This window comes from Apostichopus japonicus, chromosome 2, assembly GCF_037975245.1.
Source record: "Apostichopus japonicus isolate 1M-3 chromosome 2, ASM3797524v1, whole genome shotgun sequence".
Taxonomy (NCBI): domain Eukaryota; kingdom Metazoa; phylum Echinodermata; class Holothuroidea; order Aspidochirotida; family Stichopodidae; genus Apostichopus; species Apostichopus japonicus.
In genome coordinates, this window is record NC_092562.1 from 28620775 (window position 1) to 28646780 (window position 26006).

At 39.9% G+C, this 26006-nt stretch overlaps 1 protein-coding gene across 8 annotated transcripts in view; it reads left to right on the plus strand.

Annotated features, from left to right (window-relative positions):
• The first annotated feature begins 5810 nt into the window (after nucleotides 1–5810).
• The window catches only part of LOC139954724 (uncharacterized), a 32912-nt gene continuing 12716 nt past the window's right edge, over nucleotides 5811–26006 (plus strand). For 2 of the 8 annotated variants that reach the window (XM_071954660.1, XM_071954667.1), the window contains exons 1-6: nucleotides 5811–6306; nucleotides 12917–13006; nucleotides 13994–14098; nucleotides 15929–15994; nucleotides 16404–16642; nucleotides 17484–17613. In XM_071954660.1, the coding sequence (XP_071810761.1) occupies nucleotides 5981–6306; nucleotides 12917–13006; nucleotides 13994–14098; nucleotides 15929–15994; nucleotides 16404–16407 (591 nt within the window). In that variant the 5' untranslated portion in view covers nucleotides 5811–5980 and the 3' untranslated portion in view covers nucleotides 16408–16642; nucleotides 17484–17613. Of the gene's footprint in view, nucleotides 6307–9396; nucleotides 9612–12916; nucleotides 13007–13993; nucleotides 14099–15928; nucleotides 15995–16403; nucleotides 16643–17483; nucleotides 17614–18420; nucleotides 18454–18661; nucleotides 19239–26006 lie in introns of those variants that run through there. The other 6 variants (XM_071954652.1, XM_071954656.1, XM_071954673.1 and 3 more) reach the window with 6 other exon arrangements.

The following is a 26006-nucleotide window of genomic DNA, read 5'->3' on the forward strand; positions in this document are numbered from 1 at the left end:
TGAGTTGCTAGAAACTGATATAAGTCCACGGAAATTGACTTCTTCCGATTTAATTCGACATATCATCGATTTAAACTGGTAGATGTCGATTTAAATTGACATATTCCGACTTATTTTACATATCATCGATTTAAATTGGTTAATGTCGATTTAAATCGGTATATGTCGTTTTAAACTGGTAATAGTCGCATTCAATTGCATGGAATATGTCGATTTAAAATGACATACCGATTTAATTCGACATATCATCGATTTAAACTGGTATATGTCGAATTAAATTGACATATACCGATTTATTTTACTTATCATCGATTTAAATTGGTATATGTAGATTTAAATCGATGATATGTCGAATTAAACTGATGTATGTCGATTTAAATCGGTAGAAGTCAATATAAGCTGCTGGAAACTGGTATAAGTCGAAGGAAATTGGTATATGTCGATTTAAATCGGTATCAGTCGATTCCACACGATTTGAGACTGATGACCCACCATACTGCAGAACGTGGGAAACGCTGGGAGCGGGAATATCTTTGCGGTTGCTTCTTACAAAAGCAATACAAAGCCTGCGACGTTTATCGTCGGTTTGAGGACTGGGAAACGAAAAGAAACTGACATTTAGGTTTTCAGAAGTGTTTTTTGCAACCTCCTACTACACAATTCGTTGCCGGCAGTTTGGTATTAACAGTATGAACAGGGTTTGCTATCGGCGTACGGTAAAGTGAATAGCTCGTTCGAAATTATTCCTCAACCGACTCATGTCAAAGGGTGACCTGCAGTCACGTGAGCGCTTAGGTATTTTTGAAAAAGAGCCAATTCCTTGTCCAAAAGTACGAGGTTTGATCAAGTTTTACCGAGTCCCAAAAGAAAATAATACAATGTGCCATGTATCAATGGAAAGGTACAACTTTAAATATTCTAGTAACGTACATTTAAACAGGCACGTAGCCAGGAATTTGCCAAGGGAGGGGCGAAACTGTAGATTCGGCATTGCAAGCTAGCTAAGCGTAGCGCACCATGATTGGCGCAAACGTACAAGAAAATTTTGGCTGAAAATGCCTCCCAGATCCCTGGAAATGGCACTTCCCAGGCCTTGTAAGTTGTATTGTAGAGGACTTCACTTTTCTTAAATCGAAAGTGCGCCCTCATTTTTATAAGATTAATTACGATCGATAATCACTCCATCAATGTCATGACTAATTCTAGGTCAAGAGACATTGGTTTCGATAAAACAATGGATGGTTTTATTCCGACGAACGATAAGCGAAATCTTTCACACAACGATAGATAGTATAGAGTTTTTTTACGACAGACGACTACGACTTGGATTACAATACTCAACGGATCGACAACGCATATACTTACGACGAAATTACGCTTAAACGGAAAACTTTTATTGTTTTTCCCTACTTTTATTCAATATCAAATCGGATACGTGTTGCCCCGCTTCCGGGCGAATTGTTTTTATGGATTAGGATTTTGATAGCGGAATTTGTGTTTGGATTTTTAATTGGATCCTGTCTGTAGGATTCGTACGAGCAGGGGCGTAGCGAAGGGGTTTATGTTGGGGGGTGTGGAGAATTTGATTTGCCGACGGATCTGGAAGTGGTGACTGAAATGGGGAGGGGTCTAAGGGGAGGGGGTGTCCCCCTACCCCTTTGGAAATTTTTTAGTTTAGAAACGTCCTTAGATGCAATCTGGTGTATATTTTAAGTCAAATTTGATTTGCCGACGGATCTGGAAGTGGTGACTGAAATGGGGGAGGGGTCTAAGAGGAGGGGGTGTCCCCCTACCCCTTTGGAAAATTTTTAGTTTTGAAACGTCCTTAGATGCAATCTGGTGTATATGTTAAGTCAAATTTGATTTGCCGACGGATCTGGAAGTGGTGACTGAAATGGGGGAGGGGTCTAAGGGGAGGGGGTGTCCCCCTACCCCTTTGGAAATTTTTTAGTTTTGAAACGTCCTTAGATGCAGTTTGGTGCATATTTTAAGTCAAATTTGATTTGCCGACGGATCTGGAAGTGGTGACTGAAATGGGGGAGGGGTCTAAGGGTAGGGGGTCTACCCCTCCCCTTTGGAAAATTTTTAGTTTTGAAACGTCCTTAGATGCAGTCTGGTGCATATTTTAAGTCAAATTTGATTTGCCGACGGATCTGAAGGGGTGACTGAAATGGGGGAGGGGTCTAAGGGTAGGGGGTCTGCCCCTCCCCTTTGGAAAATTTTTAGTTTTGAAACGTCCTTAGATGCAATCTGGTGCATATTTTAAGTTAAATTTGGCACGGAAGAAGCTCCCGTTCTCCTTTTCTCTATTCAGCTTTCCTTCTTTCTTCCCCTTCCGCTCTCTTCACCTTTTCTCCTTTTGCCGACAGACCCAAAATTTGCCGACAGCGACCAAATTATTGGGGGGGGGGGGGTGTGACACCCCCCCACACCCCCCGCTCGCTACGCCCCTGCGTACGAGACGGCGACCTAGCGCAAATAGGACTGTAGTGTTTGAGGTGAGTGACGTACTTTTATATTTCATATAATTTACCACCTAATAACCCTAGCGTCCAAAGTATCTTAGCATTTTCTCTTTTTAAAATACTAGCGATATCATAAAAACATTAAAATAAAAATAAAAAATATGCTCAAGGGGTGGGGGGGCTTCCACCTTCGCCCTCCCCCCCCCCCCTGGCTACGCGCCTGCATTTGAACGGATTAGAGGATGTCGAAAAAAAAACACCAGCTATACCTTTTAATCAGAACCTGTTTGATCTGTTACCCAATGTGTGAATGGTTCAGTCCAATATGTCTTTGAAAGTTCGAGCCAATGACGCAGATCCATCCTAACACCAGGAAGTAGCAGCATACAACAAGTTCTCTCTTCATTACACACTGTGCAGCTCGCGTATTATGGCAGAACAACATGCAAACTACACAGTGTTCGATTAGGCTCCAAACCCACTGCCAACAACACACGTATCACCACCCTTACATAGGGTGCAAATCAGGACTCACTCATCAGCCTTATCAAGGCCGACTACCTTTATCGAGAACGAAATGGCTAGCATTGTACGTGGAAGTAGAAGTCCTGTGTTGTTAACTGCGACTTTAAGCAAAAAGGAAACCCTAGATCAGCAAAAATGACACCTCTGGTGACACTAAATCGCATCTAGACAGTTCTTTCCCCCTAAAATTGTTAGTATATTGTGCATTGGACCGATCAAGAATATGTTCAGCACCCATTTCGAAATTCTCCCCGCAGTCCCCACTTCTTGGAGCACTTGGCAAATATAGGGGGCTGAAGATACCTTTATCCTCCCCCCCCCCCCTACCGAAACTGCCGAGTGCTGTATACTGTAACAGTGGATTTAATGTGTTACTGTGTTAGCTGTGCCAAGTTGTAATTTACATTATTCGATTTCCATGCATCATTCCGGGATTTCGAGCAGTAAAGAAATTACATGGGCATTGCCATTGCATATTGTTGAATGACACGGGAAGGGGGGGGGTGTCATGTGTCAGTGTATTGAATTTAATTATTGATATACCCAATATGCAAATCTGGCTTTCGCAAAACGTTTCTCTGGACAGGTGCGGCGGAACGGAAAATTTATTGGGGGGCTAATGTGTGGAGACTATCTAAGCGGAGCGCCACCATCGGTTGGCGCGGAGCGTACAAGAAAATTTTGGGTTTTTCAAACCCCCCAGATGGCCGGAAACGGCACTTCCCGAGTGTTTTATGCTGCGAATACCTAGCCCTAAAATATTGGTCTCAAGCCTGCAATTTCTCAGATTGCATGTAAAAGTCTGTAAAAACATTGTAATTTGTATATTCGATGGTGTTTTAAGAGAGTAGCTATAACTCGAGTGTATAGTAATGGGATGTTGGAGAACTGGCTGAAATGAGGCAAGTCATTGGCCTAAGACAAAGTTGTGTTGCGCTTACCGGTACTCACACTCACTGCTTCCACTTTTCACGGGGTGACAATGTGGTCTATAGCCAGGGGACGAGCCGAGGGTCCCCCCCAGCATTAACTAAAATGATTACACCATATAGTATACGTGTGCATCGGACAGATCGACAAGTATGCATTGAAAATGGGCAGATGCACGTTTCGGAGCCTTGGTAAATATTGGGGGGGCTAATCATGCATTTGCCCCCTCAACTTTTTCATTGGGGGGGCTGAGCCCCCCCCCAAGCCCCCCGGTTCCGCCGCCACTGTCTCTGGATTTAGTTATTCAACGCATTGTGGAGCAGCTACGTTGAAAATCAATTCCTGAAGCTAGCACTGTGGCACATGCCGCGGATTCATCACATGCAGAATTGAATCGCTAGTATGTTAGCTCCAGGATTCGTAACCTGTTCTGCGAACCATATGCGAGCTCCAGCTCCAGTTATTCTGCATGCTTCATGTTACGATGTTAAACACAAATTCGACTTAGATTCGAAACAAATAGGCCTTTTTGATAGAGCTGTTGCGGGGGAATTTCGATTAGGGTTGTGCACATTTGTCTTCAAAAACGACAAAAAAGTGAACTAAGGTCTGGGAAAAAAGTGGAGGGCAAATGTCACCTCTTGCCCACCCCCCCGTAATCCCGCCCATGGCTATTACACACACAAGTGACGAATACTAGTCTGTGACAAGAAGAAACTTCAAAACTTAGTTCTAGCATAGTGGCGAATGTGTGACGAATGTCTAAAATTAACAGAAAATGACATGACATAACGACGAATATGTTTAAACTAAAATTACTACTTTGTAAGAAGTGTTTCGATGAGCAACAAATATGAGAATTCAAAGTTTTGTTTGTTATACTTAAAAAAATATTGACAACTTTGGGTACAAAAGATTATTTTTTAATTACGCTATACTAAAGTCAAAATGTGAAAATCTTTAGGGTGCATTTTCTCAAAACTCACATTTTGAACATTCGTCACTACGCCAGAACGGGGACGAATTATGAGTCATATCTTATTTTTCTGGGTTTCTCTAAAAATATTTTCTTTTGGAGTAAATTTACCTGGGCTTGGCACTTGTGTTACTAATATGACGTCATCGTTGTCTTGTTTTGAAATCACATTATTCAGAGGTCTGTTTTCGGATGCGAATATAAAAACGTTAAATTTTAATTAGTCCTTGAGGTTTTGAACATAGATTCAGAGGAAGTTACTCTCGATTATTTGGATTTTACATGTCATGGCCTCTTTACAGGGTGTGAAGTTTCGCGCCAAAAGAAAAGTCTAATGCCGGTAATTTGACCTAGTTTCGAATGAGGTGTAACAGAAGTTTTAAACACCACCATCGATCCCAGAAATGCACACAGCTTGCTACCGTCGGTAATTAGACACTAGTGTACAGTCAGTACATACAGCTGCGGTCAATATCCACAGTATACAAACGATACAGCGATGGACATCCCATGGAGGTCCAGCTAGAGATAACAAGGTGTCATGTTTCATTACTGTCTGCATTTTGTAGCGACACGAACAAAACGTCACTTGCAAGCAACAGAAGTTAACTTTTTTCAGATGGCCACACGGGGTTTGGGGAGAGTCCTCAATGCCTTTAATAAAACTTACATAAGTGACGCCGTCGGCCTCCTGAGGTCTCGCCACACGGAACACCAAACACCAAACTATAAGCAATACCATTCCGTATAGCTGTATACACTAACACAGCCAAGGGGCCATAGGTTTTGGAAGGCACCGCTTGATGGTACCTAAATGCCGTGCGCAAATCATCCCTATGGCAACAAGCTTCTATTACGTTCAGAGAATGCGCGAGTTCCTTTACATTAGGGAGTTGTTATGGAACAACTCCCTGGTGTAACCCCGCGTTCCGCATACAGAGCTAGCCTGCCGAGTCGTAATGCCGTAAATACTGTAGTAAAAATTCACCGTACTGTACTACTGTATAGTTTATAAATATTTTGGTCGAGGATCGTATAGGGACACATAATACGTACAGACTGGGGCCTACAGTTTAATATCGAAATGGCTTCACCAAATAAGATCGAAATGGCTTCACCGCCTCGAGTTGGACGCCCAAGAACAGTTTCCAGCGCTACTAAGAAACTTAGGAAAAGGAATTATAAAAAGGCTACAATCCATCTGATCGATTCTTTCGAAGACTGGAAAGCGCTAAAGGATGTCAGTGGTTGGACCCACAGCCAGGTTGCTAGGCATTTAATGGAAGTTCACGCTGCTCACTGCAGCCATGAAGAGTGTTCTGCCAACTGGGAAAGGGCTAGTTCGTCCTTAGGAGCAAGTGAAGGTGTCCAATTAGCACCAGAAGAGTCCCGCAGTCGGAGTAGGCCTACGTAAGTCAAATAACTTTCATTACCGAAAGGCTGTTGATTGCCTACTGTAGCTAGGCACTTCTAGCTAATCATGTAACGTTAGTTAGGCCTTACATTCAAGTAGGCCTAGGCCTAGTCTAAGTTACATGTTACACAGTAGTACTATTTAGTAATACCGTCAATAATGCCAAAATCGTTGCGTAAATAACTGATCTAGGCTCCCTGAGCCTAGTCTAGTTGTATAGTCAAGTTTATCATGAATTAGCCACCACGGTCGGAAAAAAAGCAACGGAATGTTGGCTGGTATGTAGCTTCTCTTCGCGCCAGCGTCACAGCCTGTGAAAAAGGGACAAAAGTTGAAGAAAGGTGAGCACATAATAATACAGATGAGTGGAATGATGCTGAATTTATGGGGTCCACTAACAGGCGCCTTTATAAAGCCACAGTTTAAAAGGCATACTACAACCAGAAGAAACTCTGGACATTATTCAAGAAATATATAGCGATCCGTACACGTTGAACTTAATAAATAGTTATAACTCCAATGCACAACACTTTCTCACTTCGTTTTTTTTGTCACCGCATTGGTATAGAATACTGCACAGTAAGATCTGCACAATAACTAAATAAGTAATTACAAGAAAAGACCACAAAATTAAAAACAAAACAATCTGACAAACAGAATGAATAATTTCTGGAGTAATTTAAGTTCACACAGATGTATAACTGTTCGACATGAATAAAGTTTGCAGTTCATAAGGGTTACAATTTTATGCAGAAACAGCACAACTTACCTTAATGATGAGGGAAAATGATTGTTTGTTTTTCTAATCTTCATATACAGTGAAAATGTTGTTAGAAAATTACAAAAATGAAAATGGATTTATGATTTATTCACCACCCAGTGTGATATCAATCTTGACCATTGGTCAGTTACAAACCCAAACAATTTTTTCTTGACATGTTTATCAAAGTTTCCACAGGTTGTCATAGTTCTATATAATTCTGCTGCCTCAAAATCTACCCAACTTTCTGCTCTCTTCGAGCTCCATTTTCCCCCCTTGATGTACTGTAGTCTGGAAAAGTCCAGAGTATCACCGAAATTTTTCCAGGACCCACTCGATCTTGGATCCCTGGACGCATAGTTTGTGGAATAAAATGATTCGTTTAAACCAAATAGAGCCTTTATTATCCTAATAGGTTAGGGGCGGTGATTTGTTTCAAATATTGGGGAGGGGGGCATTTGCTTGGGTGCAGGTGAATTACTATTAAAGCAGAGCGCCACCATTAGTTGGCACGCAGCGTACAAGAAAATTTTTGGTTTGATAGCCCCCCAGATCACCGGAAATGGCACTTCTCGGGCTTGAAAGTGACCAACCAGATGTACACTTTTGCAGTTTTGCCTGAGAAACAAGTGTTTCCCAATAGTTTTTTTTTCATTCTTAACCTTTTTCAAGATTGTCACCAGTCACACATCATGTTCCACCTCCTTGCATCTCCTGTGGATCATTGCTTTTGTAGGTAATTCTACGTAACACCCCACAATACCTGTCAGCCCCACTTTTCAAGGTTTCATTATTTGTTCAGAATTTGAATAAAAAATTCACTTCAAGTTCAAAGCATACCCATAATGTTACAAAACATTTCATCTATAGACAAGTACAACCAATATAGAAAAACCCCCTTCAACCCATAACAGACCGGTCAAAATTGCACGAGTGGAGGGAAGTACTGTATGATGAAGAATGTTGGTCAAGGAATTTTCGAAATTCAGACACAGTTAATTTATTTGTGTACAAATATTAAAACCTCTTAAAACTTCGATGTCATAAAAATAAACAAACAAATATGGTCAAGGGGGGCGGTTTCCCCCCTTCGCTGCCCCCCCCCTTGGCTACGTGCCTGTGTTTAGAAATCTGGTAGGAAACAGCCCAAATGGAAACCCAGTGAACCCATATTGATGTGGATCATATATATGATTGTACGTATTTACACTCGTACACAAGAGATGCACAGAATGCTACAGATATTATGATAATAATCATGAGTGATAATTAACATGCTATATGGTCACAGGTCACAGAAACGACCACCAAGATTCATTTACCTCATGCAGCATGTGTTGGATGAAGTTTTAGCCACCGCCAAATATGATTTGGATAAATAATCTAACGCAATATTTTCATTTCAATTTATAGCCACACAAAAATACTGTGCCACCAAATATTGGGGGGATATTAGATACTATATCCCCCACCTAAAATATTGGGTGGGACATGTCCCCCCCCCACCCCGTAATCGCTGCCCATGCTTATAGGTAGTAATAAGTTTTTCTCACAATTCTTGGTCTGCCTTGTTTTGTGGGCAAGAGGTTTACGTTTACACCAGAGATTTCAGGAGCTTAACTTTTCTCATTATTAATTTATGAGGTTGTATAAGTTGCCCCGAAGTACAAAAGAGGTCGTCTTTGACAGGCAAACCTCATCACGTTGGAAATTATACAATTTTTTTTTCTAGGAGAGATATAGTAACACCCTGTTTGTAAACAACAAATTTCTGGAGGGAACATTGCGTGTTTTTATATGAGTTTGGGATTAAAAAATAAAAAAAATAAATAAAAATATTGGCCTGTTTTTTGCACATGGTTATGAGCCTAGATGTTGTGATTTCAGAACTTACGACACACTACAGTGCTCACGAGAAACTTACATATATGTCAATTTAACTCGACATATCTGTTTTGTCGCCGTTTTCCCACCATTTTGACACTTCCATCGAGTTTTTACATGTATCAATTACAAACAGCAAACTAAGATATAATCCAAGTTTTTTCCAGTAATTAAGGACTTCTGAAGGTAATGAGTAGTGTCTTCCGACAAGTTCCTCATTTTAAAATTAATCGCATGCAGTCCCCCAAAACCCACTAGTTTGAATTCAATCAATCAGTGAATAGTGGGCATGAATATTTATGACCGTTGCTTAACGATAGATTCATTCGAAAAAGGATTCACAGTCATACACAATGTACACAAATAAAGCATAGAGTTGTAGTACGTATTGATATACTGGGTTGCTTACCACGCCACCGGCAAAGTTAAAAGTTATTCAATCATGGAAGCGAACCTAGACTGCAAGGGCTCAAATAGAAAATACAAGTGTTTGAAGAACCTAACTTCACCACAAAAGAGAAAGTGGCGGATGGCTCAGAAGCGAAGGTATGAAGCCACCCGTGTTCACCTAGGGAGTCAAGTAGGGAGATGGATCGAACTGAAGAAGAAGTTGGGTCTGAAGAGCGACATAGAGGTCGCTCGAGTTTTGATAGACAGGTGAGTATCTCTTCCTTGCTATGGCAGAAAAGGATATAAGTTCTGGAATACGTTGTATCTAAGGCATAAGCTGCCAATTCTTGATGGTTGAAAAATAAAATCTTTCAGTATATCTGCCAGAATATTCCTCACACAGGGCCGTGTAATTCCGCCATCGGTACTTTCCGCCATAGAAAAAGTGCCATGGCGGTAAAGCACTTATCACGTTAGTGTATAGGTTAGAAATATTTTTTGTAAAATATTACCCATGCATTTGTATTAGCAACATTTATAACATTTTGGTATGACTGAAGTTCCTCTGAAACCCTGTTTGCCCGAGTAGCCTAAGGAGCAAAATATATCCCATGTTTTCCCCTTTGCGACATTTGTAAAAATGATTGCTTACATGGCGGTACGTATCTATGGCGGAATGGCACTAGAGTCTATTAACACTAGGCGCACGCATTATACACGTATAGTAACGATGAATCGCTCGCTACATTGTACAAGATTGAAGGAGGCCGTAGAAAGGTTTACAATCGTTTAGAAAATCTTTCCACGCCAGAAAGGCAGCAAAGGAAACTAATGCAACAGAACAAAAGCAATGCAGCTCGCATATTGATCGGGGATCAAGTTGACAGGTGGAATGGTCTGAGGGCAAGACTAGGCCTTAAAATAACACAGAAGTAGCTTAAAGTACTTATTAGACAGGAAAGCCTATCCCTTGAACTGAATTGTGCATAAGGTTACGTGGTTATAGGTACCTACAGTAACACTATGTGCCTTCGTTAAGAACACACACTTTTGGGTATATTTCAGAGAGCTCAGTGCGCGACATAATAGCTACCAGGAAGAATTTCTTTTCTTCAAGAGACATGGCTTTGAGAATAGGGCTAACTGAGGTTACCTTGGAGGATTCTCTTGAATTGTAATAGGATATATAAAACGGTGTAGGCTACATATTTATCGTACAGTACACCGTAACACCATACAGTTCAGTTGTTCCATATTTGGAGGTTGTGTGTGTGATTTCATAATTGTTATAGTCCTTTTCTTAAATTTACTTAGTCACCAAGTAAAGAGTTATGCCTCTTGATCTGTGATTACTGATTAGTAATGAAACAGAACAAATGGATATCAGAAGAATTTAGTGGTTATTATTTACAATCCTTAATGTTAGTACCTAAATTTAGCCCAAATATACTGTACCTAGCCAAGGCCTACCATGTTTTGAAGTGTTCACACTAGAAATTAAATCGAAGGGGCACTGCCATGGCTGTAACATTACCAGGTAGCCAGGGTAAGTAGATGTACAGGAATAAAAGTTGAATATTTTTATTGTAGGATTTTAGCTGATATTGTGAGAATACTCAGAATAACTCAACTGCAGTGCATTCAAATACAAGAACTTACTCTAATAGTAATACTTATCCTACCAATACACTTCTTATATGCAGTACCCCATTCCTGACTTCTGGATATAGATTTTAAATTAGAGAGACTTGTCACTTTCAGTCAAATTTAATTTTTTGTTGTTGAAGAATGACAACTTGTATTTATTTAGTGGTGTCAACATTTCAGGGGGTGGGAGGAGGGGGGGCGGTAGTAGGCAATAACTGAACAAATAATATGTCTGGCCTTAGCAAACAAAATTCTTTCAAACACTAGTTAGAAGCATACTGTAGGCCTATCGTTGAATATTACAAACGCCTGCACATGCACTCTCTACAGTAGGCTAGCACTGTTAAGAAACACATAACAAGGTGAATTTTTCGAACAATTTCCATACAGTCCATATATATATACAGTATGTCAATCCCATCGGCTGATGCATCAAATGGAGCGTTTTTGTATAATCAACTGAAGTCCTGAGTTAATGTGATGGTACTGCACTACACTACCATGCTAAGCTAATCAACTGACTGAGTTAATTTCATGTTTCTATGTGATGGTACTGCACTACACTACCATGCTAAGCTAATCAACTGACTGAGTTAATTTCATGTTTCTATGTGATGGTACTGCACTACCATGCTAAGCTAATCAACTGACTGAGTTAATTTCATGTTTCTATGTGATGGTACTGCACTACATACACTACCATGCTAAGCTAATCAACTGGCTGAGTTAATTTCATGTTTCTATGTGATGGACTGATAGTACTGCACTACACTACCATGCTAGGCTAATCAACTGACTAGGTTAATTTCATGTTTCTATGTGATGGTACAGTACTGCACTACACTACCATGCTAAGCTAATCAACTGATGAGGTAATTTCTTTTTCTATGTGATGGTACTGCACTACACTACTATACTTAGCTAATCAACTGACTGAGTTAATATCATGTTTCTATGTGAAGGTACTGCACCACTATGTACTAAGCTAATCAATTGACTGAGTTAATTTCATGTTTCTATGTGATGGTACTGCACTACACTACCATGCTGAGCTAATCAACTGGCTGATTTAATTTCATGTTTCTATGTGATGGTACTGCACTTCACTACCATGCTAAGCTAATCAACTGACTGACTAAATTTCATGTTTCTATGTGATTGTACTACACTACCATGCTGAGCTAATCAACTGGCTGATTTAATTTCATGTTTCTATGTGATGGTACTGCACTTCACTACCATGCTAAGCTAATCAACTGACTGACTAAATTTCATGTTTCTATGTGATTGTACTACACTACCATGCTGAGCTAATCAACTGGCTGATTTAATTTCATGTTTCTATGTGATGGTACTGCACTACACTACCATGCTGAGCTAATCAACTGGCTGATTTAATTTCATGTTTCTATGTGATGGTACTGCACTTCACTACCATGCTAAGCTAATCAACTGACTGACTTAATTTCATGTTTCTATGTGATTGTACTACACTACCATGCTGAGCTAATCAACTGGCTGATTTAATTTCATGTTTCTACAGTATGTGATGGTACTGCACTTCACTACCTTGCTAAGCTAATCAACTGACTGAGTTAATTTCATGTTTCTATGTGATGGTACTGCACTACACTACCATGCTAAGCTACAGTAAAAGTGCAGCACTGTCTGAGCCGTCAATTCTCACTATAAATTTTGGAACTTGTGTTGTGTTTAAATGTATTTCATAAGCAGGGAAGCCTAAATATATTGTAGCAATGCTGTCACCATCAGTTTTATGTGACTATGTAGACGTCTGTATCTTGCATTTATATTGCCAATTGGGACTCTTACCCACAGTACATTGCAAAGTTAATCAGAATGAATAATATTCTGTATTTTTGTCTGTGAGATAATTTTTTCCCCTTTTCTTTTGCTTTTTAAAGGTTTGAAGAAACAGAACCAACAACTAGCCAGATAGCTACATCAATAATCATTGTAGAGCCTCCCGATGAGACCACTTCTGGAGAAGTCGTGTGAGTTTTCCCTCAGTGAATGTGTGATTTTCAAAAGGTTAAGCTGCGGGTGAAGTTCCTTCAAGCATGGGAAAATACGAAAATGTCTACTCATATATATACTTCTTATGTGGCAAAAATGCTGAATGGGGCACATTCAAGCACATTTCCCCTTAGTTCAAAATAGCAGGACTTGAATCAGGGAACAGCTTCTTGGATTTCTGTGTGGATGAATTAAGCCTACCTTTATTGTACACACTATGTCGCTGACTCTTTCCCTTATATTGCGCCACTGGGCAGAGCTTCAGTGTTACCTGTCCGTGCTTTTTCAACTGAATTACAGCACCATATTTGTTTACTGTGAGATAACTGAGGGGGGTAAGCTGTGTCTCACAAAGGGCAGAAGTTCTTGAACTGACCTTTAGAGAATTTTTAAGCTTTATATTTGACCTTTTAAATTATATTAATATCTTCCTGCTAGCTTGTGTTTATAGGGATCATGTAGGAGAAGAAGATTCCAGGTAGGAGAAGTTCCTACTGTACTTCTCTATCGTAGCAATGTTTCTATTTGACATTCCCCTCCTTACATTACAGAGTTCTATGTATGTGTGTTTCCCCACTGACTGTGCTTTTGTGTGGAACAGGCAAGCCTTGTAGTGGTCCCTTAGCTAGTTCAATATGGTTAGCCGAACTTACTGTAGCTCCCTACCCTCCCTCAAATTCTGGCCCATTTGGACTTGTCTTGGACTCTGGTTAGATAGACACAGCTCCAAGTTGGGTTAGATGGACTTAACTACAACCCTGGGAATTGGTGGTGGTCACTTTTATGTCTGATATATGTTAATGCTGTCAAACCAATAACTAATCAGCTACTGTAGAATAAACAGTTTAGACCAGCAGAAGAAAAAGTCCCTTAGTTACCGTCCATAAAAATTTAAACACGTTCCTTTTCAAGGGATGATCGGGATTCACCAATCAATTAATCACAAAACAATCTTTCTTTCACAGTGACGCAGATTTTAATATTTCAGATATTGAACCTCTTGAAGATAGGCTTCTACCAGCCACTACAGCTTCTACAAGCAAAGAATCACCACAGGGATCACAACTGGAGTAAGTTACTAGTTATACATTGCATAAAGTACACTAAAGATAACAACTGGAGTAAGTTTAAGCTATTGCGTAGAGTGCACTATTAAGATCACAACTGGAGTAAGTTTCTATTCATGCATTGCATAAAGTACACTAAAGATCACAACTCTATTGCATAGAGTGCACTATTATGATCCCAACTGGAGTAACTTTCTGTTGTCTATTGAATAGAGTGCACTAAATATCACAACTGCAATAAGTTTCTAGTCATCTGTTGCATAAAGTACACTAAAGATCACAACTCTATTGCATAGAGTGCACTATTATGATCCCAACTGGAGTAAGTTTCTGTTGTCTATGAATAGAGTGCACTAAATATCACAACTGCAATAAGTTTCTAGTCATCTATTGCATAAAGTACACTAAAGATCACAACTCTATTGCATAGAGTGCACTAAATTATGATCCCAACTGGAGTAAGTTTCTATTGTCTATTGAATAGAGTGCACTAAAGATCACAACTGGAGTAAGTTGCTATTGTTTATTGCATAAAGTACACTAAAGATCACAACTCTATTGCATAGAGTGCACTATTATGATCCCAACTGGAGTATATAAGTTTCTATTATCTATTGAATAGAGTGCACTAAAGATCACAACTGGAGTAAGTTTCTAGACATCTATTGCATTACAAAGTACACTAAAAATTACAACTGGAGTAAGTTTCTATTGTCTATTGCATAAAGTACACTAAAGATCACAACTCTATTGCATAGAGTGCACTATTAAGATCCCAACTGGAGTGAGGTTCTATTGCATAGATTGCACTTAAAATCCAAAAAGTGAGTTTCTTTTCATATTTTGCATTATAAAGTACACTAAAGATCACAAATGGGGTAAGTTTCTGTCATGCATTGCATACTGTACAGTACACTAAAGATCACAACTGCAGTAAGTTTCTGTCATGTATTGGATAAAGTACACTAAATATCACAACTGGAGTAAGTTTCTATTGTCTATTGCATAAAGTACACTAAGGATCACAACTGCAGTAAGTTTCTGTCATGTATTGGATAAAGTACACTAAATATCACAACTGGAGTAAGTTTCTATTGTCTATTGCATAAAGTACACTAAGGATCACAACTGCAGTAAGTTTCTGTCATGTATTGGATAAAGTACACTAAATATCACAACTGGAGTAAGTTTCTATTGTCTATTGCATAAAGTACAATAAAGATCACAACTCTATTGCATAGAGTGCACTATTAAGATCCCAACTGGAGTGAGGTTCTATTGCATAGATTGCACTTAAAATCCAAAAAGTGAGTTTCTTTTCATATTTTGCATTATAAAGTACACTAAAGATCACAAATGGGGTAAGTTTCTGTCATGCATTGCATACTGTACAGTACACTAAAGATCACAACTGCAGTAAGTTTCTGTCATGTATTGGATAAAGTACACTAAATATCACAACTGGAGTAAGTTTCTATTGTCTATTGCATAAAGTACAATAAAGATCACAACTGCAGTATGTTTCTGTCATGTATTGGATAAAGTACACTAAATATCACAACTGGAGTAAGTTTCTATTGTCTATTGCATAAAGTACACTAAGGATCACAACTGCAGTAAGTTTCTGTCATGTATTGGATAAAGTACACTAAATATCACAACTGGAGTAAGTTTCTATTGTCTATTGCATAATTATAAGTACACTAAAGATTCTGCTCTGACTCACATCGAGTCCAATAGGTTGACTGTAAGTTGGATATATATTTTTAATGCATGTTTTTCATTTCCTGAATAAGATATTTAGCAATTGTTATTTCTGCCTCTAATCCACAGCATTAATATTGACTATGAAGTGAGGGGAGACTATGTGTACCTCAGCAGCAGCAATAATACTCTCAGGTAAGAAATTTGCAAGATAGCCATCCTTCTGAAGTTCATGAATATGGGAGGCGTAAATGCATCCCTTCATCTCGTTGTACAGAGAGATCATACCTTTCCAGCTATCACTACCTGCTGGGGGTGGGGGGGCTGTATCTTAGATGCACTGCTAAAGGAAAGTCTGGGAAAAGATGTTGTAATTTCAGGTCTTTATGGATGTTACCCTTGTGTAAAGATTGATATGCATGAGCCACATCCACTGTCTATGTTATATGTACAATCACTACAGTTAAGTCATGATCAAGCTAATAAACTCCCAACAACATCCTGCCTCCTCCAACCCCTCCCCCCCACACCCCCCTTTAGAATCAAATCTGCAACAAGGCAAATACTGGTGATGCCTGAGTAAGATGTGTTTTTTTTTTTTCAGGTGACGGTTGTTACGATAGTTCTGGCCGTACAGCACAAAACTGCACGTACACCACCATGGACTACCATACTGGGGACATACTGGATGTCCGTGTCATTGACAAGAGGGAGACTTAGCTGATTTCTGTAGTTATGGACAACATGGCATTTACTCAGATGCTAGAAAAAGAAAGGCAAATAGACTGAATGTGAAGGAGGTTGTTACTGATGCTCATACAGTGCAGATTCCTGCCCGATTCAGTAAGTGGAATTGTTAACATTGCTTGATATTATAACAATTCTTCTGCCCATTCAGATTCACTTGTTCATTTGCCAGTCTCAGCGATGGTATGAACTGTTTAGTCTCCAGCACCTCCAAGCAGTTTTAATAGACCGGAGAGTGTTACGTTTGTTCAATGTTAGACCTACATTGTATTCGTTAGGTTAATCGTGCATTAGACCTTCTCAAACCACCGCATATTCGTCAAAATTCACTAACCAGGCGAGGGTACAGTAACTTTAACAAGTCGTTCAATTTGACCAAGCAGTGTTCAGGTATTCTCTGTCAAGTCCTGAACAGGCGTGAGTTGTGATTAACAACCCGTTAATCTGTGATGGTTTTAGTCTAAATTTCTTTGTTTATATTACAGACGCATGCTAGCTAGAGTACTGTTAATAAATATAGCCTATCTTTGGTCTATGTTAAAGGACCATCACCGAACTGGCTTATTTGTTACCGAAAGAACTTCAAAAGGGCTGCAGTAACAAAGAACCCTCCATTGAATATCAACAGCTAACTTTCACCTTCACCGCGCACTACAATGACACGTGTTTGTATACAAAGCAGTTGTTCTAGTGTAAAAGTTTTAATTTCTCCAAAGCTTGAAAAGAGAGATGTCACATATGTAATTTACAATAGCGCCACCAATCTTGATAAACACCGGAATGGCTCTCTTCATGTTTCACCTGTACGACAACCCTGTTCTGTTGCAAATTATTTACTCCAGTTTGTGAAACAACAGGTCCTGGTGGGGGGGGGGGACAAATGTTTATTGACTACACAAATTATTCTCTACATTTTTATTTTCTTCCATTCAAATAGACATACTGGTCAAACTCGAGAACTGCATGAGTCACATTCTGGTGTATCCTGCAAATGCTTTGCCTATGGATAGGTCTCCATTTTAAATGCAAATAGCTACATTTCGGTAGATGCAAACCACTATGTTGAGGTAAGTATATATGTATGTATGTATGTATTTTAGATCCTCCTGCAAGCAGGAACTCGCAAAGAAGCCTCATTGGCTTATCAAAGCCGCAAGCTGACCAAAGTCAGTCTCTTAGATTCATATTTAACGTCCATGATTATGAATTGTCAATTGTCAACAACTCTGGACGACATACATTAATCTTGGAGTGACTCCAACTCGGAATCTTATGATTGAAAGGCACCGGCGTTAACCACTGAGCTAACACTCCTCGAGTGACACTCCTATAGCCTTGACATGAAATGGTGTGCTTTTCATCTGCCATACATTGAGAGTTGCGGCACTGATGCATACAATGGTTGATATTAGTCATTTGTCCCTTCATGGTGCATAATTTGATTCTTGATCAGACCTCCCTCATAAAAGGCAAGGGCGGTGGGGGGGGGGGGTGACCCTCTTACAAGGCAAGGATCCCCTTGGCAGCAATCAACTACCAGCACCACAAGGGTCATAAGCAGAAGGTAAAAGATGGAGAACTGGTATCAGTCGTGATTTGCTGTGATACTGTAGTTAAATGCAGTGAGAGATGCAAACTTTAGTGAAACCTCAATTGCATGGACGTCTGTGGGAGTGGGGGGGACATATCACTTCTCCCCACCCACCCTGGAAAATCAAATTATAGGTATAAAATAATAACCAAAACTGTTTTTACATTAAACATATCTTCAGAAACCTTACCGCAGTTATTACTTTCTGTACAACAGCTTGAGTAGAATTTTTATATCGAAGACCATTACAACCCCTCCCATCATCTGTTCTCCACATCCACAGGCCCCTCCCTTGTCATATCAAGCGACCTTACTGGTGAGTTATAATTAAAAAACAAATCTAGCAGAGTTTACAGGGCTTTGCCCCCACTATGGGAGGATCCCTAAAACCTACCACGGTACCACCTGTCGAATGCTTTATGCCTTTGGCACTCACCAGGGACACCTTACAAGGATGCAGTCCCCCTGGCCCCTGCTGATGCTCCTGCTCGATAGTCACTGTATTTGGCATTCATTTCAACCAGGTGCTCTGTCCACTAAAGAGAGAATTGCATGGCGACTGTATTTGTAATTTGGCCTGGACACGTATGACTCGGCAAGTTCATTAGAAGATTTCAATTCTTTCAGCAGCTTCACAAAGTTACTATTCAAATGCATCGGCCAGATGGAGAAGACTTTCTGTGATGAAGCCAAAGCATTGAGGGTATGTGCCAGACTGGATGCTTCTTGTGCCATTACAGCAGTGTGCTGGTGACGTCAATCCCAGAGGCGGAAGGTCATCTTGGAGAAAGCGACCCAATGTGACCGACACCAACAATACAGCCATCTCATCCCCCTTCTGTGGCAGGACTGGTAGAGGCTGCACACATCACATCCGGGATGTAAGAATACAACAGGCGTACGATAAGCTAGGGGTGTCAGGAGACAAGGGTTAGGGTTAATGATGTAACAACTGTCGCAAAACTATCATAACACTTCAGGAACTTTGTAAGTATACATAGTACTGCAGCAGTTATTTGGTTGCCAGAGAAAAATACATAGTAAAACAAAGATGAAATAAATTGTGGAGTTACCTACATTACATACAGTCTTTGTATACTTTGTTCTTGTTGCTGTTTTGTTTGCTTTTCAACAGCTATGTAAATGCACTATACTTGATAAAGTATCTATGGCTTGTCTGCTTTAAGTATTGTTTGTTTTCTTATTGAAACAAAAGGAGTGGCCAAAGGAGAGGCAATATGTCAAAGTTCATCATTACATGATTACAGTTTACATGCCAGAGACTGTATTATCAGAGGACTGCAACAGATCAATAGGCAAGATGCAAGCCACATACATATCATAATATCTGAGGAGAATATTATAGAATCTATATCTATGTTTGTAAAAGTGACCTGTTCCCTTGAAATATGTCAAAGTTCACCATTACAGTTTACATGCCAGAGACCAAGACACATAACAATATCATCATCTGAGGAGAATATTATAGAATCTATATCTATGTTTGTAAAAGGTAGATCTGTTCCCTTTAAATATGTTAGGCTAAACTGCAATGGCAAGATGATAGAGATATTGCATCGATCATAAGAAATATGTATATATATCAAATGAAATACTAGAATTTTGTTTGCATAAATATTTTCTTAGAAGTGGGTGTTGCTACAGCAAACTTGTAAAAGAACAACAATAGTACTAAAAACAAAGATTGAAGACAACATCTACAACAACAATCTATGGACAAATGGTAAATTTGGATAAATAGACCGCAAACAGAAAACTTAAAAAATACTTGGGTGAAATACATGAATTATCTATATCAGTCTGGCTGGAAGTTTGGAACATATCCGGTGTATATACCTCTAGAGTCCGGAAACGTGGCCCAGATTAGCAGAACAACGCTACTGATTGGGGGGGGGGGGGGGCTTCCAAGTATGTTATAACTGCCAAACTACAAACTGTCGATAGGTAGTGTGGCAGAGACAGCGATGGGGATCCTCCCTGTCGTATAATGCCTTCCGACGGCAATGCATTTCTCAGGTCTTTAGCTACTCCAAGCACGCGGGGGATCCAGTACAAGTGTGTCGATTTCCTGAAATTGTAATGAAAGGGAAGCATTTTATGCTATTTGTAATAGACCAGCTTCACAACTAGCACAAATTTGCTGCTGAAAGGATACGCTATTCTCCTTTCACAAATGCAAACCAAATACATTTACAACATTGAATGTTGACTACAAATGGAAACTGAGCGAACAGACTCAACTGGGGGGTGATGCATGGGTGGGGAGGAGCAGTGTGTATAACCAGAGATGGGGTATCCCACATTTCAAAACATTGCACCCAGTTCATACAATCCAAGTAATATTCAAGGTCTCCCGCCCCAATCTTCCTCAATGGAAGACATGGGTTACACCAGTGGTAAGGGTTACTGACCACAAAGAACAAAACATTTGTTGTGCAAAGCTAATTTTCAAGCTATATAGTGGAGATATCGAATGAGATTTACCCACTGGATGAATTGAGAGACATTCCTTCTGTGTACCAGCGCAGCATATGTTTTCCACGTCTTGCCCCAATGGCCAAACCTGGTACAGGTGAACCACCCAAAATTGCCAACTTGCTTCACCTCGCGGTGAAGTAAATTTTATCAGTCTATAGTGCCGTATTGTACACGTATACAATTAAACCTGAACATACCCTGCCGACATCCTTGCGCTTGGAAATTTCTTGGCAAGAATCCAAGAGACTTTTTACTCAATCTAACTGAAGTTAATTTGTAAACATTGCATATTCAGACATTTAAACAACACACATAATTGGTCACCCATATTGACAATGTAAGTAGAACCTTGTGAAAAAAAGTTTTATGGAAAACTATTTAGCCTATCACTAGTATGCACAGTGCTAATATACATGATCCATTAGCAACTTTGGTTTCGTTTTAATAACCGAATTCGTGGACGGTTCGTTGTTCAGCTTTGTGTAGAAATATATGAATAGCGTTCTTGAACTGTGAATGGTATTAAGCTGTACTGGTTGCTGACTAATTTTGGACAAATGTTTGTGTATAACGTTGTAGGTATGGAAACGTTAGATAAGTGTTTAGGTCCCAAGATTATTAAGTTGAGAAAACCGAGTTTTTGAAGGAAAGACAGTAGGCTACTCAAAAAGAGGGATGCCGCAATGCGACTGTTTGCCTCCTTTGAATCCGTGTGCATGCATGCCTTTAAGCTTTCTTCACATAACATACGAACTTAAAGGTAGTCAGTATAAGCCCCAAATTATAGCACGCTATTATTGGTAGAAGTTTTCAAAAGTACTTTCATCGGAAGGTCTTTAATCTCCAAATTGTTCTCAGAAGTTTTAAGGAACACACAAGATGACTGAATGTCCCAATGAGGACAATTTCCTCGAAGGTTGTAGGAAAAACAGTTTAAGAATTTTGACCACAGGTGACCAAATTTTAATATCTATAGCATACAGATCACTTTCTAGGTTTTAAGATTATTCAATGTTGTTGGACTTTTTTTTAGTTACCTCCTAACGCCACTATGACACAATCGCACCGATCTTCTCCCCGAAATCTTACATATAGTTTCTCAGTTTGACACTTGATACATTTCCCAGATAGAACGAGATTGTTATTTCATTCACTTTAAATTTGTTTATGCAACTGACAAATGTCTCCGCTTCAAGACCAAACCAAAAGAACAAATTCCTTTTAAAGCAGCGTTTTGTCGCCGTTTTCCACTTTTTTTGACAAGCCCATCGAGTTTTTTACATATATCAATCACAAAACAGCAAACTAAGATATTAGCCAAGTTTTTTCCCTGCCAAAAGCGTTAATTGGCGAGTAATTAAAGACATTTGCAGATAATGAGTAAAAGTTAAATATGTAACATTTCTTATTAATCGCATACAGTTCCCCAACCCACCAGTTTGAATTCAACCCAATCAGCGATGCAGTTGAGATGCAGTTATGAGCCGTTGCTACAAATAGATTCAAAACGTCGAGTTGGTACTTGGTACAACTAGCGAGCTGGTACTCTAACAGCTCCCTGGTACAACTGTCATAGTCAATCTACACAAATCAACAGGCGCCTATCAAGGGGGGGGGGGGCGTTGGGGGCGCGCGCCCCCGGGTAAGAAAAAGAGGAGAGGGGAAAAAAGAGAAGAACAAAGGGAAAAAAGAGGGGGAAAAGAGGAGGAAGGACGGAAAAGAAAGAAAAAAGGAGAAAAGGACGAACCCACCACTTCTTGAGATTGTTCCCATGTGCATGAAAACGCGCGCCCACAACCCTACGCCCAACCCTTCTCATCACTGCCCGATGAGTTACGAAACTTAATGACCTTTGCCCGTAGTACCAAGACCTCTTGACAAAATCCGGCAACACACCACTTCATCGATAACAAGTGATTGGGTTGTGTATTAATGACGTCTGGAGGTCGTGCACTGACCTACATGGAGTGTGACCACTCCCGACTTTGCAATTTCCCAAGATCAGGCCCCGAAAAAATCCAAAGGGCACTGTACTGTATGAACATCTAGCAGTATCTAGCGATATCTAGAGATGAAAATCCCAAGATCTTCCCTAAACTGAAAGCAGATAGAGAATCGAAGCCTTCAGTGTGTAATGAACTTGGACTGTGCGTCTTTCGAAATGAAAAGAATGTGGGGCGCAACTCCTATGGGCTCCTATGGGCCCTATGCTTAGGTTTGATAACTGTATTTGTGCAGTAGTCTCCATTATACTCCAAACAGTAGGGGGGGGGGGCACTTGCTCACCCCTGGAAAATTAAAAAAAAAGTTAAGCATTTGACATTTCAATAATTTCCCCCAGCCAACAGTTCTCTAGTTATGTTCATTGCATACTGACCCATAATGCATTACTGAAAGTCAAAATCCTAAGACATGAGATCTCAAAATAACCGATGTGTAAATGCAACCTGAACGGGAAGTGTCTTTTCCGACGAACTAGGAGTATTTTTTGGCAAAAAAATCGTCGTACGATCCGCGCCAACCGATGGTGGCGCTCCGCTTAGATAGTATCAAGTAGTGTGTTACACCTATACAATGGCGTAGGAACCTGGGGGCGCCAGCCCCCCCCCCCAGTGAAAAATATGGGGGGCGGAAGTATCATTCCGCCCCCCCCCCGCTTCGCAAGTCAGAAAACCCCTTTTTCATTTCCAAATGAGAAAAAAATCTCATTTGGAGCAACAAATTGCATCTAAGGCCAGGTGAAAATGCAAATTTCTTTTAAAAATGGAGTGGGTGTTGAAGTGTGCTATATTGCACCAAATTGCATCTGAGGCCACCTGGAAATGCCAAAAAAATCCAAAGGGGAGGGGGTCACCCCCTCCCCTTAGACCCCCTCCCCCAGGTCGGCCATCAGTCTTCAGCCCCCCACTCAAAAGTACCTTCCTACGCCACTGTACCTATATGACCTACTGACCCCCCTTGTACTACATTTCTGCGGACGTCCTTGCTAGGCCTCCTAATGGGGGCCCTCTGGGCCAGGAGCCACCCCAGGCTCATCGTTACGCCACTGGTGGAGCATTGCACAATAAACAGATAATAGTTATTTATTTCAGTCTCATTTCAATTATTCGAATTTTTAAAGCAAACAGATATCACATCATATCAGTGAGCATGAAAATGGCGTTCCGGGATGAACAGCCTCCAAACTGTAGATGTGCGTAGTGTTCGGTTCCGGCAATATCTGGTATATTTTCATTTCCTTCAATGAAGCTTTATAGTAGCTGTTATGAGAGGTTTTAATATTTGTACACCAATAAATAAACTGTGTCTGAATTTTCGAAAATTCCCTGACCACCATTCTTCATCATACTTCCCTCTACTCGTGCAATTTTGACCGGTCTGTGAGGGGTTGAAAGAGGTTTTTCTATATTGGTGTCCATAGATGAAATTTGTGCAACATTATGGGTATTTTTGGAAGAGAATGTATTCACGAGAGTGTGAATTTTCAAATTCTGAACAAATAATGGGCTCAAAACCTTGAAAAATTGTGCTTACGGGTATTGCGGGCCGCGACGTATAGAATCACCTACAAAAAGCAATAATCCACAGGAGATGCAATGAGGTCGAACAGGATGTGTGACTGATGACAATCTTCAAAAAGGTTATGGATGGAAAAAAAACCATTAGGAAATTCTTGGTTATCAGGCAAAAGTGTACATTTGGTTGGTCATTCCAAGCCCGAGAAGTGCCATTTCCGGTAATCTGGGGGATAACAAAACCCGAAATTTTCTTGTACGCTGCGCGCCAACCGATGGTGGCGCTCCGCTTAGATAGTAATTCGCGCCCCCGGGTTAGAAAATCCAGGATACGCCTCTGATCAAGCATGGTGTTTTATTACGTATTGGTCAATGACGTTCGTAGCTCTTAAGTAGTCATATTATGGGCGAGGTTTATTTGGATCCCAACGGAAAATATTTTTCGAAACAAACAAAGTTGAAAGTTGTAAAATTTTCGAATTTTATGCCACCATTTGAAGTAAGATTTGAATAGATAAGCTAGTAATGCATTGTCGTTATGGCATCGTGGAATCAGTGAGGGTGAGAAAAAAACCATATAAAGACGCAAAATGCTGCTTTAAGATAAAGTTTCCTTTAAAATATTGTACAAATTTGTTTACGGAGTAAAGCTAAACAATTTTGGTATGCATCTTTCGTTTTCGTTTCAATGGAATGCATTGCAGCATAACAGAACCAGGTACGGTATATATGCACATTTCCCAGGTCAGCATGGTGCCTTTTTATTGGTTTTCGGAGTACCATTTTAGTCCACTGTTTGCTAGGACTATATATGTATCCTATTATCGGCTTTAAATTGTATTAAACCAAGGAAAATTCTCAAGGAAATTCTGAGGAAGTTAAATCACCAGTTCAAACTGAGAGAATTCAAGCAGAGGACTTCATGTCACCATGTAAATTAGTTTCTGATAGTAACCAAAATCTAGAACCGAGCTCGATGCTACCAGGCGTGGTGTCGATCGATCCCTGGGAATAACCCTAAATCTGTTCGTTTAAAGGGTGTGAAGACTCGCGCAAAACGCAACGTCTAATGCCGGTAATCTGACCTAGTTTCGAATGAGGTGTAACAGAAGTGTTAGACACCACCATCGATCCCAGAAAATACACACACAGCTTGCTACCGTCGGTAATTAGACACTAATTTACAGTCAGTCAGTATATATAACTGCGGTCAATACTTACAGCACAGTGTGCAAACGATACAGCGTTCGACATCTCAGGTCCAGCTAAAGATAAGGTATCACGTTTCATAACTGTCTGCATTTTGTAGCGACAAGAGAAAAACATCACTTGCAATCAACGGAAAGTAAACTTTTTAAAGTTGGCGGCACGCTGTTTGGGCGAGTCTTCACACCCTTTAATGCGATCTACCTTTGAATGCAAGCAAGTAATTTTTAACTTTATTTTAACTTAGTTTAACAATATTTCATTTTTATAATTGCACCTTACTTTACTTGTAACACGTTCAATTGATTTAACAAGGTAAGAGTGTTGAGTACGTATATAGTTTTCATTGATAAGGATATGTTGCTATTTATATGTTAATTTATGTCTTAATTTGAATGTTATGTTATTCATTAAATATAAAAGCCAAGCGTGCTACATTCCATACAGCCCATGAGTATACAATAAACGTAGTATTTCATGTGTGTGCATTGGACCATTTTATCTTTCTTCGTTCGCTGTTTACAGTTTCAGTAGTGTTTTTGCTCACTTTATACCCGAAACGTCGTGTTTCTTATCTTTATTAGCACTTGCAAACTTTGCAATTATTTCCACTAGAATTCTCAGTGCTACGCAGAACATTGCATATATA